Source organism: Nicotiana tabacum, chromosome 10, assembly GCF_000715075.1.
Source record: "Nicotiana tabacum cultivar K326 chromosome 10, ASM71507v2, whole genome shotgun sequence".
Taxonomy (NCBI): domain Eukaryota; kingdom Viridiplantae; phylum Streptophyta; class Magnoliopsida; order Solanales; family Solanaceae; genus Nicotiana; species Nicotiana tabacum.
The window spans coordinates 134452068-134472634 of NC_134089.1; the positions used below are offsets into that span (position 1 = coordinate 134452068).

The window sequence follows — 20567 nt, forward strand, 5'->3', positions numbered from 1 at the left end:
TGACTACAGGTAGTTGAACAAGATAACAATACGCAATAAATATCCTTTGACTTGTATAGATGACATGTTTGATCAGTTACAAGGAGCTACCCACTTTTCAAAGATTGACCTCCGTTCTTGTTATCATCAACTTAGAATCAAAGATGAAGATATTTTTAAGACTGCTTTCAGAACTCGATATGGGCACTATGAGTTTCTTGTGATGCCTTTCGGACTGACAAATGCTCCAGCTACATTCATGGATTTAATGAATAGGGTGTTTAAGTCGCTTCTAGATAAATTTTTAATAGTATTTATTGATGATATCCTGATATATTCTCGTAGCCAATGAGAACATAAGAATCATCTTAGGACTATGTTACAAACATTGCGAGAACATCAGTTTTATGCTAAGTTCTCAAAGTGTGAATTTTAGCTAGACTCAGTATCATTTCTGGGGCATGTCGTATCCAAAGATGGAATTATGGTAGATCCTAAGAAGACAGAAGTTGTACAAAAATGGCGCAAACATACTTCTCTTGCAGAGATTCACAACTTTTTAGGCTTAGCAAGCTATTATAGGCATTTTGTGCAGGATTTTTCCAGAATAGCAGCGCCGTTGACCAAGCTAACATAGAATTCAAAGTTTCAGTGGACGGAGGAATGTGAGCAGAGCTTTCAGAAACTCAAAACGTGTCTGACAATTGCACCAATATTAGCCTTACCATCAAGTTCTGGAGGATTTACAGTATTATGTGATGCCTCGAGGGTGGGATTAGGATGTGTTCTCATGCAAAATGGTCGTGTTATTGTTTATGCTTCGAGACAATTGAAAACACATGAGCAAAACTATCCTACACATGATTTAGAGATGGTTGCAGTGGTATTTGCTCTAAAAATTTGAAGACATTATCTATACAACGAAACTTGTGAGATTTATACTGACCATAAAAGTCTGAAGTAAAATCTTTCAGCAGAGAGATCTGAATCTTTGGCAGCATCGTTGGATGGAACTACTCAAAGACTATGAATATTCTATTTTGTATCATCCTGGAAAAGCCAATGTGGTGGCTGATATATTGAGTAGAAAATCTATGGGGAGTTTGGCACACATAGTCCCTGCAAAGAGACTTTTGGCCAAAGATATTCAGAGACTAGAAGATGCAGGTATCAGATTTAGTGTCGAAAATTCAAAGGCATTGTTAGCTTGTGTTCAGGCTAAGTCTTCATTAGTTGAGCGCATTAAGGCCACCCAATATGAGGATGAACGATTATGCAAATACGAGATAAGGCCTTAACTAGTAAAAGCAAGGATATGATTGTTGAAAGTGATGGTGTTCTTTGAATAGGTGACAAGCTATGTGTAGCAGACGTAGATGGGTTGAGACATGCTATTCTTGAAGAAGCCCACAACTCTAAATACCCCATATATCCTGGATACACAAAAATGTACCATAACCTGAAGCAAATTTATTGGTGGGAAGGTATGAAGAAAGATATTGCTAACTTTGTTTCTAGTTGTTTGACTTGTCAGCAGGTCAAGGCTGAGCATCAGCGGCCCGCAAGACTACTACAACAAATTGAGATTTCAGAGTGGAAATGGGAAAGAATTACTATGGATTTTGTCATCAGTCTACCACAAACCCTTAGAGGTTATGATTCGGTGTGGGTAATTGTAGATCGACTGACAAAATCAGCACACTTTTTACCAGTAAAGACTACATATGGTGGAGTGAGGTATGCACAGATATTTATGAACCAAATTGTCCGACTTCACAGAGTTTCAGTATCCATCATCTCTGATAGAGGATCACAGTTCACTTCATGCTTTTGGAAATCTTTACAAGAAGCATTGGTTACACGAGTAGATCTTAGTACTGCATTCATCCATAGACAGACAAGCAGTCTGAACGTACTATACAGATCTTGGAGGATATGTTGAAAGCTTGCATTCTTTAGTTTAGAGGTAGTTGGGACACTTACCTACCTTTAGTTGAGTTTGGTTACAACAATAGCTTCCAGTCCAGTATTCAAATGGCACCGTACGAAACATTATATGGTAGAAGATGTCGTTCTCCTATCGGATGGTTTGAAACTGGTGAGACTAACTTATTGGGACCTGACTTAGTACAAGAAGCTATGGACAAAGTCCAGTTGATCAGACAGAGATTGCTTTCAGCTCAAAGTAGACAAAAGTCTTATGCTGATAAGAGAAGAAGAGATTTAGTGTTCACAATTAGGGACAAAGTGTTCTTACGAGTCTCCCCTATGAAAGGTGTGATGCAGTTTGGGAAAAGAGGCAAGTTGAGCCCCAGGTTCATAGGACTGTATGAGATGTTAGACCAAGAGGGAGCGGTAGCTTATCGTTTGGCACTTCCTCCTGAGTTGTCCTTTATTCATCCAGTGTTTCACGTCTCAATGCTAAGAAAATGTATTTCAGACTTATATCAGGTGATTGAAGCACCGACTATACCACTCGATGAGAAGTGTCTTATGAGGAGGAGCCAATGGCTATTGTTTATAGACAAATAAGAAATCTATGGTCAAAAGAAATCGTATTTGTGGAAGTTTTATAGAGAAATCATACCGTTGAAGAAGCTACTTGGGAAGTAGAAAATATATGCAAGTGAAGTTTCCCCATTTGTTTTAGTTTACAGGTACGAACTTGAGTTACATTCGGGGACCGAATTTCATAAGGTGGGGGGATGTAATACCCTATATTTTTAATAAGGGTGTATTGGTCATTAACATAATAATAATAAGGAACTATCTATAAAAAACTAACTAAATAAAAAAAAGGAAAAATCAAGGAATTTAAAACAAGGGTCGAAGCCCATTAGAAAACATTGAAAAGGGTTAAAACAAAGCTTCAGACCCCTTTCTGAAGCAAAAGAAGCAGAAAGCAAACGGGACCAAGGAAAAAAAGACGAGCAGAGAAAAGAAAAAGGGGGAAAAGAAGAAAGCTTTGGGCAAAGGCCTTAAGAAGAATTGGGAGTTGAAATTGAAAGTATTAAAGCTCTTCTTCGACACAAGAGGTTAACTTTCTTCCCCTCATTTGTTGAATTATTTCACCGCATCTATGCAATTTCATGTAGTACAAAAGAATTCAATATCAACTTTCTCTTATATAAAAAGAAATATACAATTACTATGGAGATAATAAGGCTATAAAGGTTTGATTTAAGCACTGATAGGTCTAATTTTAGAGGAATAAATTATACTAAATAGTTTGAAATTGATAGAATTATGGACTAGTTCTAAGATTAAATATAAATTCACAAACTAAGACTCAAACATGAACCCCGATGATTGTGTATTCTAAATTAGTGATGGATTTAGCCTAAATGAGGCAATTAACATGAGATCAATATTATGTAATTATAGATTGATTGGAGGAATTTGTACGAATTGCTCGAGGTGAAGCATTTGGTATTTCGGCACGAGTACTGTGAGTAGTAATCTTACCACAATTTGTGTTTTCATAACTTGTATGATTTACACATAATTTTTAATATGAATATGTTACCGATTATTTTAAGTTGCATGTGGGACAAGTCTTTTACTCGATATGATACCGAAATAGTTATTTGAGATGATTTCCGTGGTTTTAAATATTTCCGTTATCACTAGATCTGTTTTACCGTTACTTGAATTTACCGTTATCGAAATGAAATTATATGATTTGATAAGAACCGAAATGCCCTATATTGTTTTAAAATATTTTCTACGAGTATATACGGATTACAAAGACAAGTATAAATGGGAGTAGACATTGAAGGATCCCGTAGCTAACGGCGGGTTAGTTAAACCTGGTGAACCTTGTAATTACCGATTACCGTTACAGTCCTCGCTAGTGGGAAGGTAGAACTAGCATACCGTTATCGATTTCCCTCGAGTAGGGGCTACCGTTATATTTGACTTCTTGCGAAGAAGTTCCATAGTTATACCGATTACGTGATCCGTTCATTGAAGCCTCCCAAATATGAATATTGATATTATATAGTGGTTACCGAGATTATTACTAATTTGTTAATTGTATTTTACTACAAGAAAAATATGATGAGACTGAAAATTATTTATTGTTTCTGAAAGGGCATTTTTATGTTATTTTCTGTTTGAGATACTAACATGTTTCTGACTTGTCCCCAATAAAAACGGTGGTAGTTAAGTGTTATTACTCATTGAGCTAGCGACTCATTCCCCACTAATTTTGTTTTACAGAGACAACAGTTGACGCGGGAGAGGATTTCGTTAATTAGAGCGCACAGGTTAATAGTTCTTGGTGAGCCTCGCACTTGTTCGCGCGGGCGAAAATTTTATCAATTGTTATGGTCTTTTCTTTGAACTCTTAAAGTCGATCAATGGTCATTCTTTTAGTGTCTTGAGTATTCTTTGTTATTATAGACTTATGTTGAGTATCGTTCATTCTTATCAAATTTGGAGATAAAGTTGTATTTCTAGTTGTTAGTGGGGAAACTATTAAAGGTAGATATTTATTTTGGTTAATTGATAAAGTCATTGTCATTTGAATTGCTATTAGGATATTTGGTTGCTGATTTGAGACAGGGAAAATTTTTGGGATGGTCCAAAAAAGGGGGAAACTCTGTCTGATTTTCTGTAAAATACCGATGAGGCTTACTTAGGGCCACTTGCTCCTAAGTGCCGGTCATGATCCTAAATTGGGTCATGACATACAATAACTTGATATGGGGAACTGGTCTGTAGGAGTGTTGTTCTTTGTTCTTGATGATCAATCACAGTGAGTGTGCTTGAGTAAATTCTCTAAATGTTCGAGAGATTTGTTTTACCTTCCTTGATGTTAATAATCCATTTGTGACATCACTTAGGATAATGTAAGCAAGGTAGGTAAAAGACACTCCTCATAAAGTTGACTGCTGCACTGTTTCTGCACTATAGCGTGTGCAGGCGGCAACTTTATAGCTGGGGTAGTTGACTTGTGCAGTTTCCTCGGAAAACGGTAGCTATCTATTCCCTCTGTTGTTCCTTTGACTCTGAAGAGTTGAACCATATCCCACGCTGGAACCTTTTTGATCTTAAGGTCTTGAGAATCTGTAACAGGTTCTTTATCTGGTTCTTGACAGTAAATTTGTTAGATCATCAAAACATAATAGGGATACACATATAATTATTAAACATGTTGACGACCTCAGTTATTTATCACATTTGCTGCCATGCTTTACACATTCTCTCGGCATGTATTTATTAGATTGATATAAACACCTAAGGGGTCGTTTGGTATGAGGTATAAGAAGGTATAGGGGTGATATAAAAATTTATTACCACCTTAATATTTTGTTTGGTTAGCAAACCAGGCATAAGTTATCTCGGTATTAATTTTAACACCGGGATAATTTATACCTTATAGAGGGTGGGGTAATTAGTACCGGTATAACTTATACCTTCTTCTTAGAAATTATACAATTGTCATTCTTAATATAACATACCAAACAGTGAATAAACAACAATCTCAGTATAACTAATCCTAGCATAACTTATTCTAATATAACTTATACCGGCATAATTTATACCGGTATAAATCGTATTCCAACCGAACGATCCCTAAGTGTTTACCGTCAAAAATGTGTGTCCCTTTTCACCAAGAATGGTGATATTTCAGGGTAGTAGTTAATTTCCTTTTCTCTAGGAATTGTGCAAAGGGTTGTTCACGGTTTCGTGTTTAATTTAAGGATTATGTGTTAAATTTTATAATGACGATCACAAGAAGTTGTTTTTGCTGAATCTTCGATTTTCAACCATTTGAACACCTCATTTATCCAAGCTTTTTTTTATGACATTTACAATTTCGTGTACATATAAATTCTATTACAGGCGGATAAATTTGGAGATCTTAGTCCAATGACCAATTTTTGGAATTATATGATCTTAGTCCAATGACCAATTTTTGGAATTTTTGGAAGCATTTCCCTTTGTGCTCCTGCAGAATTTCTCTACTTTTTCTTAATAGATATTTTTTTTATATTCATCTTCAGCTGCGGAATCTTGTAGTTGCCCTTCCACTTTATCTAGATACATGATATATGTAACCAAACTTATATGCTTTGATGGAAACGCTGTGAAATAAATACCCCTCGAAAATTTGCAAATGGTATTGGCTTTTTAGTTATATCTCCAATAAAACAGGAAAAGAAAAGCATTTTGTCTATAATAGCCTATATTCTCCACAGTTGGTTCCAAGATTTATCTTGCATCACTTTAACAAATAACGTAAAGATATGCATCAATGAAACAATAGACTGCACAGAGTGAAAAGTGAAGAATTGTTGAGTACATCATGTTTTAACTTGAATGTTTGAGCAGCAGACTGAAAAACTACAAGCAAGCAACGTACAATATTAAGAAAAACAGCAGCGTGTGAGGTGTTCATAGGTGCAACAACGGCATCTTTCCCTTACATCCTTTTCCAAAGGTGCAGATAAATGATACTACATTACTTTGGCTAATTACATGTTTGAGTGGAGCAGCTAAAATTTTGTTTAGGCTTGATGGAATTTATACTACAGAGCACACTACAATTCACGATACACACACATAATTAGTTGGAGATGTACATTGCAATTTCTCTTCACCACCAAAATAACTCAAACTTCCGATGTTCACACGACAGCAGAAAGCTGAAATTAACGGAAAGATAATAGTTAAGGGTCAACAGATTGACACCTAACATGCAAGCATTTCTATCAAGTTTACAATCAAAAATGTTTTTGGACATGTTTGTGTATGTCCACATAATGATGATTGATGAAGGATGCAATATTAAAAAAGGTTTGTGGAAAAAAAATAACAAGATTCAAATTAAACAAAAGAAAAATGATTAGGTTTGTGAAAAAAATAACAAGATTCAAATTAAACAAAAAAATATGAAGTTACCAGCATGGAGAAAGGAGCAAACTCATGGATTGTCATTGGAGCATTCTGTTAGTTCAGATCTCAACATGTGATGGAGGAGGAAATCTACTCGCTGGCTCCGAGTCTTAGTGCTGTGCAATGGAAGAAGTTGTCAATCAGAAAATCGGTTACATCCTATATGCGTTAATGAAAATTTCTCATAGTTTAAAATTAGTTAATCACACATACCCAACATTACGTCGCCGCTCCCTTTTTGCTTCCTGAATTATAGAAAGAGAATTCAGGTTCACAAGAGTACTTAGAAATGAAGTGTATAAATAGTTACTCCCTCCGTTTCAATTTATGTGAACCTATTTCCTTTTTAGTCCGTGCCAAAAAGAATGACCCATTTCCTTATTTAGAAATAATTTACCTTTACAATGATTTATAGCCACACAAAATATATGTGCCTCATTTAACACCACAAGATCAAAAGTCTTCTCTCTTTTCTTAAACTCCGTGCCCAGTCAAATAGGTTCACATAAATTGAAACAGAGGGAGTATTATTTAGCAAAGATAACACTGTTAAGTAACGAAATAAGAGATGTAGATCTCCAAGGTTAGTACGAGTTGGTTTGTTTAACGAGGACTTGGTTCAAGACTGAAGGAGCAAACCAGAGGGTAGGCTGTTTGAGGGTTATATTGTGATGAAAATTGAGAATGCAATTTATAGCCCGTTTGGCCATACAATTTTTTTCACTTTTTTCCAAAAAAAAAATTCACTTTTTTTCGAAATCAATGTTTGGCCATAAAATTTTCAATTTTCACTGGAAGATGAATTTCGGAATTTTTCGAATATTTAAAAAACTCCAAAAAGTTATTTTTCAAAATTCACTTCAGATCACTCACAAAAATCCAAAAACAACCCAAAATTGTATATGTCCAAACGCAACTCTAATTTTCAAATAACATTTTCACTTGAAGAAAAAATTCACTTTTTTCGGAATTTTACAATTTTTATGTCCAAACGCCCACTTAGCATGTTACAATAACTGCTGCAGAAAAAGATGTGTAATGGTTGGTTTAAATGCAGAGAGTTGGGGGATTTAACAATAGGAGGAAGTGAGGGAAGAAGAGTAGAGAAACAAGTTTTATAGGACAGAAACTAAATATAGCTAGAGTTTAGTTCTGCGCCTAGATATTTGTTGGTGTCATTTCCATGTGCTACTATATTTAGCAGTGATATTTTATCATGATTTGAAAAAAGCTTCTGTTCTTCTCTTTTTAAGAGTGGCCTATCTGGTAGCTCATGAAGGAATATTTCTCTTTCTAAGTTTGCTGGCTTCATGAGGTAAAATGGTAAAACTAACAATCGCCACAGGAAGAAAAAATGATGTTGCATGAAGAGAAAAATGCTCCCAGGCACAGTCCCCTAGGACACTCTCTTTCCTACTTTCTAGGATTGTAGAGAAACTTTTCCGGCATCCTGTTCTTGCCGGAACATCCTCTTCTTTCTTAAAATCCAAATATATCCTACTGTTTCATTGAGTAAACTACATTTTATTTTATCCAAATTAGCAATAGTATGAAGGAAAACATTATATACTTTGCGATGGGGTTCAAATCATACGAGATAGAGAGACGTACAACAAATGCTGAAGAATAGTTTGAATGGACAGAACGTGGAAGGAACCTAATCAGAAGGACTACATTTAGCAGAAAAATGATGTTGTGGTTATGTGAAAACATGAAAGAAGCACCAAAGGTGAAAGGGAATTATGTGAAAAGGTGGAAAAGCAAAGATTAAATATCAGAGACATACTGTGCAAGGAATTTCAACACTTATGGTCATTATATTTCCATCATTAGGGTAATAGGTAGGGGAAGATCGGTCATTATTGTTCCAGAGGCAGCATTCAATGCAGGATGGCTAGATATTGCAATGAAGATAGATATGTTCATTAATGGGGGGTGAGGAGAAATGTCTTTAATGCTTATAAGGAGGTTGAAGAAGGACTCCAATATTCCAACATTGTCAGGAGTCATAAATGGGTAGGTAGAGAAATGAATGATACAAGAGTTAATGAAGATGGAGGCATCATTCTGGGAATTATAAGCACAATGAGCTGCTGGGTAGGTGTTTGGTAGGGTTTTTTCCAGAAGGTAGCCCAGAAATGGCGACTTTATCAGAGGTTCGAAAATGAGCTTCTAATTCTTGGAAGCAAACAAAGGAAATCAACATATATGAGATGGACAAGCACAGATTCCTCTTTGAATTCTCATCGAAAGCTACAGCCGACCAAATTTTGAAAATAGAATGGTTTTGGAAGAAATTTAAATTGAAGCTTCAATGGTGGTGTCCAACGGTGGGAACAATTCCAACTTTGACAAAAATAACGCACACATGGATAAGGATAGTGGGGCTTCCCCTACATCTTTGGTCTCAAAGAGTGTTCAAAGAAATCGGAGATGTCTGTGGCGGTTGGGTTGAAACAAAGGAGGAAACAGAATTAAAAAACCACTTGAAATGGGCAAGATTAAAGGTCAAAGGAGATGTTTCTTCAATCCCTAAAATGGTGAAGGTGGAATCTGAAGGAATGGTCTTCGAAATGCAGATTTGGTGCGAATCGCCGGTGAGAACCACCATTGGTGAGAATGGAGAAGATAAAAGCTTGAACCAGTGGGTAATAGAGTGCAACAAAAGTACAGAGGGAGGGGCTCGAGGTTTTACAGTAATGACAGGACACGAGGGTACTTCGTCTAAACCTAGTACCTCACTTGACATGTCATGTGATTTTTTAAACTCTTATAACAAGGCCAAACAGACTGCTACTTTAAAGAAAATGGGCCCTGATTTTTTGGCCCAAACAATTTCTGAAGAGAAGGCTTTTAATAAGCCCATAGCAAGGTCCAGAACTGACCCCTTTAATGAAGAATTAAAAGCCATCCAGTTCGAGCCTCTTAAGGAAGACCACATTCTAGTGCTGGCGGAGAATTTAAGAGACAAAATCAGCAATGAAACAACAAAAGAAGGAGAGCAAGAAAAGGGAAAGGAAGACGAGGAAGAAGGAAGACATCAGATGGTGCTGATCAAGGATAATGAAACAGTAACCGAGGCAGAGAATGAAGGAACAATGTTAGAAACAAAGAAGGGCAGCAACATGCAGATACAAGAAGTAGATACAGATAGGTGTGATGCATGGAAAATAGAAGAAGCAATGCCTCTAAACCAACAGTCTTTAGAGCCTGAAGAAGACCTAGAGTTTGAAGCATCTATTTGGGTGCACCAGAACATCATAAAACTCAGTAAAGAATTTGGGCTGGACTTCAATGGGTGCGAAAGGGAAGCTTTGGAATTGTTCATGAAAATTGACAGCAGAAGACAAGTAAACAAAGGGAAAGAAGTATCACCAGCGAACCAGACACCAAAGAAAAAGGGAATCAAAGAATTAAAAGGCCTAAAATTAGGAAGTAATTTCAAGAGCAATGGGACAAGAAGTAAGGGGGGAACCATTACCAGTCAGAGTTAATGATAGTAAACATATTATCATGGAATGTGAGGGGGCTAAATAGGATAAGGAAAAGGAGAGTTATTAAAAGCCTGCTACTAGAGTGGAAAACAGATATAGTTTGTCTTCAAGAATCTAAAATTCAAGGGGATATCAGGGAGATTGTTAGAGAACTTTGAGGTCACAGGTGGGTGAAATATACTCAATTGGAGGCTAGTGGGACTAGAGGGGGAATTATAGTAATGTGGGATGGTAGAGCTTGCGAGGGGGAAGTATGTGGGGTGGGTGTTCATACTCTTACTTGTAAATTTTTAGGCAAGACACAGGATTATATATGGCATTTATAAGCTGTATATGCTCCCAATGATAGAAGGGAAAGGGAAGAAGTGTGGTGGGAGTTGGCAGGGGCAAGGGGTCTCTTTTCTGGTCCATGGGTGGTGTGTGGGGATTTTAACACTGTGAGATATCCTTCGGAAAAAAAAGAATTGCACTAGAATCTCAAGAGGTATGGCGGATTTCTCAAATTTTATTGAAGATATGGAGTTGGTAGATATTCAGTTAGCGGGGGGGGAATACACTTGGAAGAAAGGGGACAGACATGTTATTATAGCTAGACTGGATAGATTTTTGATTTCCACTGACTGGAATGAAGAGTTTAGAAGCATCAACCAACAGGTGATGCAAAGGGAGAAATCAGATCACTTTCCATTGATGCTCAAATGTGGAAGCTGGGAACTAGTCAAATCATACTTCAAGTTTGAAAACTGGTGGTTACAGACTGAGGGATTTAAAGAAAGAATTGAAGAATGGTGGAATTCCTTTATCTGTGTAGGGAGGCCAGACTTTATACTGGTCTCTAAACTCCAAGCTCTGAAGAACAAGCTTAAAGAATGGAGTAGAACTTTGCAAGGCAACCTAGCTTTGCAGAAGGCAAGTGTCCTCAGCAAACTAGCAGAACTCGAAGGAATTCATGATCAAAGGAGCCTGACTGAAGAAGAGATCCTCTCAAAGAACTCATTATCATTAGAGTTTGAGGAGATTGCTAGTAATGAAAAAGCAGCATGGAGGCAGAGGTCCAGGGCTCTAGCTAAAAGAGGGAGACAAGAACACCAAGTTCTTTCACAGAACAGCTAATGCTCATAGAAGATACAATAACATAGATCAACTGTTGGTAGAAGGGGAGACTTTACAGTCTCCGGGTGACATCAAAAGGGAGGTTATCAGATACTATAAGAAGTTGTACAAAGAAGAAGAAGAATGGAGACCAATAGGACCTAATAACATCAACCAGATGATCACAGAGGAGGACAACTTAATGCTGCAAAGCCCATTTGGAGAACAGGAAATATGGGACAGCGTTAAGGTATGTGCAGGGGACAAAGCACCAGGACCAGATGAATTTTCAATAGCTTTCTTCAACAACTGTTGGGATGTGATAAAAACGGAAGTTGTAGCAGCAATCCAGAACTTCTATGAACAAGGAGTATTTGAAAAAAGTATGAATGCTACCTTTGTAGCATTGATCCTAAGAAGGCAGGAGCAAAAGAGTTAAAAGATTTCAGACCAATAAGTTTGATCAGTAGCATTTACAAGATTATTTCCAAGCTACTGACTGAAAGACTCAAGGAGGTGGTCAACAAGCTGGTGGATCATCAACAAATGGCATTCATTAGGGGAAGACAGATCATGGATGTTGTCCTAATAGCTAATGAGTGCATAGATACAAGAACTTCAAGCAAAGAACTTGGGATCCTATATAAGCTGGATATAGAGAAGGCTTATGATCATTTGAACTGGAGGTACCTTCTAGAAATTCTAAGGAGGATGGGATTTGGAGGGAGGTGGACTAGCTGGATATCATACTGCATATCTACTATGAGCTTCTCAGTCCTTATTAATGGAGTTCCAATTGGATTTTTTCCTTCACAGAGGGGGCTAAGGCAAGGGGACCCTCTTCCCCCTTTTCTATTTATCTTAGCCATGGAGGGACTGAATGAAATGCTGAAGAAAACACAGACAAATAGCTGGATAAGGGGATTTAAAATGACCAATAGAACAGATAGCAATAGAAAGATTTCCCACTTACAATATGCAGATGATACTGTGGCTTTCTGTGAAGCAGAAAGAGAGCAAATGAAAGTCCTAAGAGTGATATTCATCCTGTTTGAAGCCACTTCTAGATTGCACATTAACTGGCAAAAAAGCCTTATTTATCCAATTAATGACGTAATGGATATACAAGAGTCTGACAAATGTTTTGGGGGGGAAGGTGGGGGTTCTGCCTACAGTATATCTGGGGATGCCTTTGGGAGCCAAGAGTAAATCAAAAGGAATATGGAATAATGTATTGGAGAAATGTGAAAAGAAATTGACAAACTGGAAGAACCAATATATGTCAATGGGAGGGAGGCTGATCTTGATTAATTCTGTTCTGGATGCCATGCCTACATACATGATGTCTTTATTCCCAATGTCAGCTAGTGTAGTGAACAGAATTGATGCCCTTAGAAGAAACTTTCTATGGGAAGGTAATTGTGAGAAAAAGAAGTTCCACCTGGTTAACTGGGGTGATCTAATTACAAGCAAAAAATCAGGAGGGTTTGGGGATCAAAAATCTAAAAATACATAATCAGAGCCTGATGATGAAGTGGTTGTGGAAATTTGCAGCAGATGAACAAAGATTGTGGACAGAAGTGATTAGGAAAAAATATGGGAATGAAGGAAGCTGGACAAACAAAACAGTAAGGAAGCCATATGGAGTTAGTCTGTGGAGATCAATTAGGAACCTATGGCCAAAATTAATCAACAAGACAAAGTTCAAAGTTGGAAATGGTAGGAAGATCTCACTATGGGAGGACAATTGGCTAGGACAAGGATCCCTGAAGGGGCTCTTCCCTGATATCTTCAATTTGTGTCAACAACAGAATTCAACTATAGAAGAGGTATGGTCAGGCCAAGGTTGGAACCTCACATTCAGAAGATTGTTAAATGATTGGGAGATTGACAGAGTTGTGGAATTCTACAACTCTCTGCAGCAGTTCAGTGGCATCAGCTCAAACCAAGATCAAGACATGATCAATTGGCAAGGCAATAGTCAAGGGAAGTTCACGGTTAAAGATGCTTACAAGGAGTTTAACCAGTCCAATAATCAGGTGGAATCATAACTGTGAGAAGGCACGGGAAAAAATATGATATATTGATATTGTGTGTCTAATGCAATACAAGATGTGCTAATTTATAGCTACTCTATACAAAGGGCATACTACACTTATTCCAATGTGGGACAAATCTAACACTACCTAACACTCCCCCTCAAGCCGGAGCATACAAATCATATGTACCGAGCTTGTTACAGATAACCAATGCGAGGACCGGTGAGGAACTTGGTGAAAATATCTGCAAGTTGAACATTCGACTTCACAAACTTCATAGTAATATCTCCTGAAAGTATCTTCTCTCGTACGAAGTGACAATCAATCTCAATGTGTTTAGTTCTCTCATGAAACACCGGATTTGATGCAATATGAAGGGCAGCTTGATTGTCGCACAGAAGTTCCATTAGACCGATTTCACCAAATTTCAACTCCTTGAGCAATTGTTTGGTCCAGACTAGTTCACATGTTGCCCTAGCCATTGCTCGATATTCTGCTTCTGCACTAGACCGAGCAACTACATTCTGTTTCTTGCTTTTCCAGGACACCAAATTTCCTCCTACTAAAACAAAATATCCAGACGTAGAACGTCTATCAGAAGGTGATCCTGCCCAATCAGCATCTGAGTACCCAACGATCTGCTCATGACCTCGATCCTCAAACAGTAATCCTTTGCCTGGAGCCGATTTTATATACCGAATAATGCGGACGACTGCATCCCAATGACTATCACAGGGAGAATTCATAAACTGACTTACAACACTCACAGGATAAGAAATGTCGGGTCTAGTCACTGTGAGATAATTTAATTTACCAACCAACCGTGTATAGCTTGCAGTATCGCTAAGCGGCTTCCCCTGTCCTGGCAGAAGTTTAGAATTCGGATCCATCGGAGTGTCAACAGATCTGCAACCTATCATCCCTGTCTCCTCAAGAATGTCTAAAGCATATTTCCTTTGAGAAATAACAATACCTGAGCTAGATTAAGCAACTTCAATACCTAGAAAGTACTTCAATCTGCCTAGATCCTTAGTTTGAAAATGTTGGAAGAGATGCTTCTTCAGATTAGTAATATCATCCTGATCATTGCCAATAATAACAATATCATCAACATAGACTACCAGATAAATACATAGACTTGAAGCAGAGTGCCGATAAAACACAGAGTGATCAGCTTCACTCCGAGTCATGCCAAACTCCTGGATAACCGTGTTGAACTTATCAAACCAGGCTCGAGGAGACTGCTTAAGACCATAAAGTGACCGACGCAAGCGACATACAAGGCCACAAGACTCCCCCTGAGCAACAAAACCAGGTGGTTGCTCCATATAAACCTCATCCTCAAGATCACCGTGAAGAAAGACATTCTTAATGTCCAGCTGATAGAGGGGCCAATGACGAACCGCAACCATGGATAGAAAAAGGCGGACTGATGCCACTTTAGCCACAGGAGAGAAAGTATCACTGTAATCTAGCCCAAATATCTGAGTATATTCTTTGGCAACAAGATGGGCCTTAAGTCGATCAATTTGGCCATCGGGACCAACTTTGACTGCATAAACCCAACGACAACCAACAGTAGATTTACCTGAAGGAAGAGGAACAAGCTCCCAAGTACCACTTGTATGTAAAGCAGACATCTCGTCACTCATAGCCTGTCGCCATCCTGGATGAGACAACGCTTCACCTGTAGACTTAGGGATGGAAACCGAGGACAAAGAAGATATAAAAGCATAATGGGGAGATGACAGACGATGATAACTCAAACCAACATAATGAGGATTAGGGTTAAGTGTGGTTCATATACCTTTTCGAAGTGCAATCGGTGTACTAGGAGCAGGGTCAGGTGCAGGACGAGAACCAGTTGGGCCTGATGTAGGGCACGAACAACGATGATAAGTCAAGAGTGGTGTTCCTGTGACTGGGAAACAAGGAGGAACAACACTAGACTCCTCAATAGTTAGTATGGGTGAAACCTCTATGTTGGAAGGTGGAGGAGGAACTATAGGAAACTCCTTGAAGGCATCCTATTAATCAAATAACAAGCTGTGAGAACTGCATCACCCCAAAAATGCAACGGAACACGAGATTCAATTAGAAGCGTGTGAGCAGTCTCAATAAGGTGCCTATTCTTTCTCTCTGCAACCCCATTTTGCTAGGGGTATAAGGACAAGATGTCTGATGAATAATTCCATGGGAAGTCATAAACTGCTGAAACTGAGAAGATACATATTCTAAGGCATTATCACTGCGAAAAATGCGAATAGAGATACCAAATTGATTTTTTATTTCAGCACAAATCCTCTGGAATATAGAGAATAACTCAGAACGACTTTCATTAAGAAAAGCCAAGTACATCTTGAGTAATTATCAATGAAACTAACAAAATAACGAAATCCCAAGATTGAACTGACTCTACTAGGACCCCATATATCAAAATGAACCAAGGAGAAAACAGACTCTGCATGACTCTCAACACTACGCGGAAAGGAAGCTCGGGTATGTTTCCCAAGCTGACACGACTCACAATCTAATGTAGACAAACTGGATAAACTAGGCACCATCTTCTGAAGTTTGGATAAACTTGGATGTCCTAAACGACAGTGGATTAGGTCCGGAGGATCAGTAACTAGACATGTTGTGGAAGGACTGAGTGAATTAAGGTAGTAAAGGCCTTCTGATTCACGTCCTGTACCAATTGTCTGTCCCGTACTGCGGTCCTGCATAGTAAAAGAATCATCAGTAAAATATATACCACAATGGAGGGCACGAGTCAAACGACTAACAGATGCAAGACTAAAAGGACAACCAGGGACATAAAGAATGGAATCTAGGGTGATAGAAGACAATGGGTTAGCTTGTCCAACTCCTTGTGCCTTAGTTTGACATCCATTGACTAAAGTAACAGCGGGAAGAGACTGTGAATATACAATATTCGACAAAAGTGTTTTATTATCAGAGATGTGATCAGAAGCGCCTGAGTCCATGACCCATGGTCCAAGAGTACTAGACTGGGAAACACAAGCAAAAGAATTACCAGCAACAGGAGTATCAGTCTGGGCAACTGAGGCTACTTGTGGAGATGTATGCTTACTTGCTCGATACTGAAGGAGCTCATTATATTCTTCTTTAGATACAGAAAAACTTTGGTTACCTGTAGTCTCGGTCTGAGCAACCTAAGCATTTTTGGGTGGACGACCATGTAAGGAATAACACATTTCACGAGTGTGTCCAAGTTTGTGACAATAAGAACACTTGGGTCTAGATCTCCCAAAACGACCTCGTCCTCCTCTGTTCTCCATAGTTTGAGACGCCCGAACATCCACTGTCTGCGATGCGAGAACAGAGGAATCAAGTATTTGTGATGAGATCAGTGGGTGACTTGGTGCTGCAGCAAGGCGGAGTAATCGAGAGAATAATTCATCGCATAGTCGGACTAGCCAAAATCTGGTCTCGCACTGAATCAAGATCATTAGGAAGTCCAGCTAGTGTAAGAACTAGAAACATCTTTTGCCGCTGCTCTTGTTGTTTTGCCACACTAGCAGAAACAGGCATTAATGTCTCAAATTCCTCCATGACTGCTTGTACTTGACCCAAGTAAGTAGACATATCCAATTCTTGCTTCTTTAAGTTTGTCATCCGTGATATCACATCATAGAAGCGAGATATGTCATTAGCGTATAAGGTACGAGCCTTTGCCCAAACCAAATAACATGTCTGGAGTGGACAAAACAAAGGCATCAACTTGGAATCAATAGAACGCCACAAGATGCTACATAATTGAGCATCAATCTTTGCCCAAAGCGTTATCGCCTTTTCATCTCCTTCGCTAGACTGTTTAATTAGATGATCTTGAACACCTTGACCTTTACACCATAACTCGACAGATGAAGCCCAAACTAAGTAGTTTGAACCTCCCATTAAAGGTTCCGAAGTAATCATAACACTAGATGCCGGAACTCATGTTTTGCAAATTATTACCAAATTAGAGAAATAATCAAATTTAATCCACTGAAACAGAGTAAGGAACAATGAAACAAAATAAGGAAATACTGTAGCTGTCGGAATATTACTGTAGCAGTTGGAATAGTACTGTAGATGCCGGAAAAATTCAAAGTTGTCGGAATGAAATAAAAACAATAAGGGTAGGATCGGAATTACCAGACGACCCAACTGTTCTGAAGAAACGTTTTCAAAAAATGGCCGGAAGTCCACTTTTGAAATCACTATTCACGCCGGAAAAATATAAAAGTTGTCGAAATTTGGTGTAACCTGGATGGGTAGGCTCGGAATTGCAAGGGGAACAATTTGTCCTGAAGAGTCGTCGCCAAAAATGGCCGGAAGGTGGCCCATGCGACGTCGGAACTTCGCCGGAAAATTTTCTTCCGGTGGCGAGTGGCGGCGCGTAGAGGGTATTCTGACGGAGATTTTTTTACGGGTTGGTCTCCAGAGCCCGATCTTCTTCGTGGTGGTGTTGGTTTTTGCACAACACTGACGAAGAGTGGCTTTTTTTTACTTGCGGCAGACCTGTTGGAAAAAGGCTTCCGGTCAACTGATTTTTCTTCCCGAAGTCGCTGGAATTTAAGCACAGCGATAAATCTCTCACGATTGCTCTGATACCATGTGAGAAGGGACGTGAGAAAATATGATATATTGATATTGTATGTCTATGCAATACAAGATATGTTAATTTATAGCTACTCTATACAAAGGGCATACTACACCTATTCCAATGTGGGACAACTACATATCTATATCTAACACTGGCCATGGAAGATGATCTGGAAAGTGAAAATCCCGTACAAGGTGGCATGCTTCACATGGTTACTTGCAAGAGAAGTAGTTCTAACTCATGACAATCTAACTAGAAGAGGATTCCAATTGTGTTCCAAATGTTATCTATGTGAAGAGGAGGCAGAGACAATTCACCATCTTTTTCTGCATTGCAAGTTCACCACTCAGATATGGAGAATTTTCATCAGTCTGAGGGGAATTCAATGGGCAATGCCAGGAAAAGTCCTTGATATTCTAGCAAGCTGGAGTAAAATGGGCACACTTTCTAGAGAAAGAGAGAGATGGAGGATTGTCCCAGCATGCATATGGTGGACAGTTTGGGAAGAGAGGAATCAAAGATGTTTTGAAGATAAGTCTAGCAACATTCAGAAGATTAAGATGAAATATTTATCTCTTTTTTATTTTTGGTGTAAAGGTCAGCTTCTGGACGATCATGAATCCATTTTAGATGTATTAGAGTCCTTATAAGAAGAAGAAGGACTAGGAGTGCCTACTTTTTGCTAGGGCACCCTTTTTTGTAATTATGGGGGACTTCACAATTTTAGTGAAGTCTTATATCAATATACAACTATGTTACCTTTTCCAAAAAAAAAAAAATCATGAGGGTAAATAATAACAGAGCATTTCTATGATGAGCCAAGAACTCCAACAGCTAGCTAGAGTCTGTCAAGATGTTCCTGTTCGCAAAGGAATAGCAAGAAATAACAGTTCTGCTGTTCATAAACTAACCTTGTCATCACCATCCACACATCTCGCTGATGCCTCCAGATCCATTTCTGCTTGAAAAGCTTCCAAGACAAATGCTACAATCTAAAAAAGTCCAAGCAAAGATGACGTGTTAGTTTATCGTTTCAGCACTGAGAAATGCTATATGGCTGTACAGAGGATAAATACCTAGGAAAGAAGAAAGTGTCCGAACACAAAGAAAAAGCAAAAATGATAAGATCAACTATAAAAAAATAAATCATTACCTAAAAGTTTCTAAAAAATATGCAATATTACAACTTCTGTAATTTATTGAGCAGGAGTAGAACAATTAAGCTACCTTGCGTTGATATAGAATATAGTCGTACACGCAAACCAGTATTACTACAACAACAACAATTAGGCCTCAACCTTAAACTAGTTGGGATCAGCTGTATGAACCCTCAGTATTCATTTTGCTCCATTTGGACCCATTTCATTCGAATATTCAAATGTACCAGTACCACTACCAAGAACATAAATGTCAGGCGCTTACATTCATGCATCACTTCTTACTTACATCATTATCTGTGCATACTTAACTAAGCTTCTGAGACCATTTTGACAGCCATCAGAACAAATCTAGCAATTCTGAAAAAAGCAGATGCCGTCTCATTACTTCAATCTATTATATCCAAGTGCTACGATCTAAGCAGGGCTTGTTTTCTGATTGACCCCTCAGGAAGGTCGCTGAGATGGAAAGTCTAAAGGCTAGTGATGCGAACATGGCAAGGGAAGGCCATGAAATCTCCAGAGATATTAAGGTCATCAAGAAAATGGCAAGTCGACTCGTGCATGAATTATCCAGTGGTGGTAAATGTCCAACTTCCAAATTAATGACTCTAAATGGGCAGTCAACTGTATAGAATTCTTTAATTATTCTGTATGAAAAAGAACTGGTACCTTTTAAATTGAATAAATATAAAATAATTATGAAGATCTAGAAATATCAGCAGGAAAACACGGAGTTAGCTTGAATAAGACTACTTGAATATGTATATATGTATATATATGTCAGATGTCCGTTATAGGGGTGGGTAAACATATTTACATTATATCTTCTCAGATGATTCTTACTCTAAAGGAACTAAATCCTTTCCACTTAGGTAGGAGGAATCTTCCTGGCATGGGTTTGAAACATTTTGAGGTCAGCTTTGAGTGGTTTAACTTTTCCAAATTCCAACTTCCGTATCAATCATGGAGAGAAAAATCAAAGGCCTTAGGAAACATCAATTTGGATACAGAATATGTCCAGTCATCAAAATAATTAGCTCTCAGAGGTAAGGGAATTTAAAGGCACATAAATTTAGCAGACAGCAGCTCATAAACATGTTGAATCACAAATAAAGCAATTAACAGTCTGTTTTGTGCATTACGAGAAGAGGAGGGATCAAGAGCAGGCACATAAAACAAAGACAACAAACTGGATATTGATGTAGTATACCTACAAGTACTTAGAGATCAAAAAATGGGTAGCCACTGGAGAAGTACCCCCATTTTATGCAAACAGACACATTACCAA

The 20567-nt window shown here is 38.3% G+C and overlaps 1 protein-coding gene across 2 annotated transcripts in view; it reads right to left on the minus strand.

The window, feature by feature from the left end:
* Window positions 1–6264: 6264 nt before the first annotated feature.
* LOC107819477 (two pore calcium channel protein 1B) overlaps window positions 6265–20567 on the minus strand; it is a 43839-nt gene continuing 29536 nt past the window's right edge. The window contains exons 22-25 of one of the 2 annotated variants that reach the window (XM_075222402.1): window positions 19031–19111; window positions 7096–7127; window positions 6889–6998; window positions 6265–6632 (exon numbers count right to left, since the gene is read on the minus strand). In XM_075222402.1, the coding sequence (XP_075078503.1) occupies window positions 6911–6998; window positions 7096–7127; window positions 19031–19111 (201 nt within the window). In that variant the 3' untranslated portion in view covers window positions 6265–6632; window positions 6889–6910. 2 annotated transcript variants of the gene reach the window in all.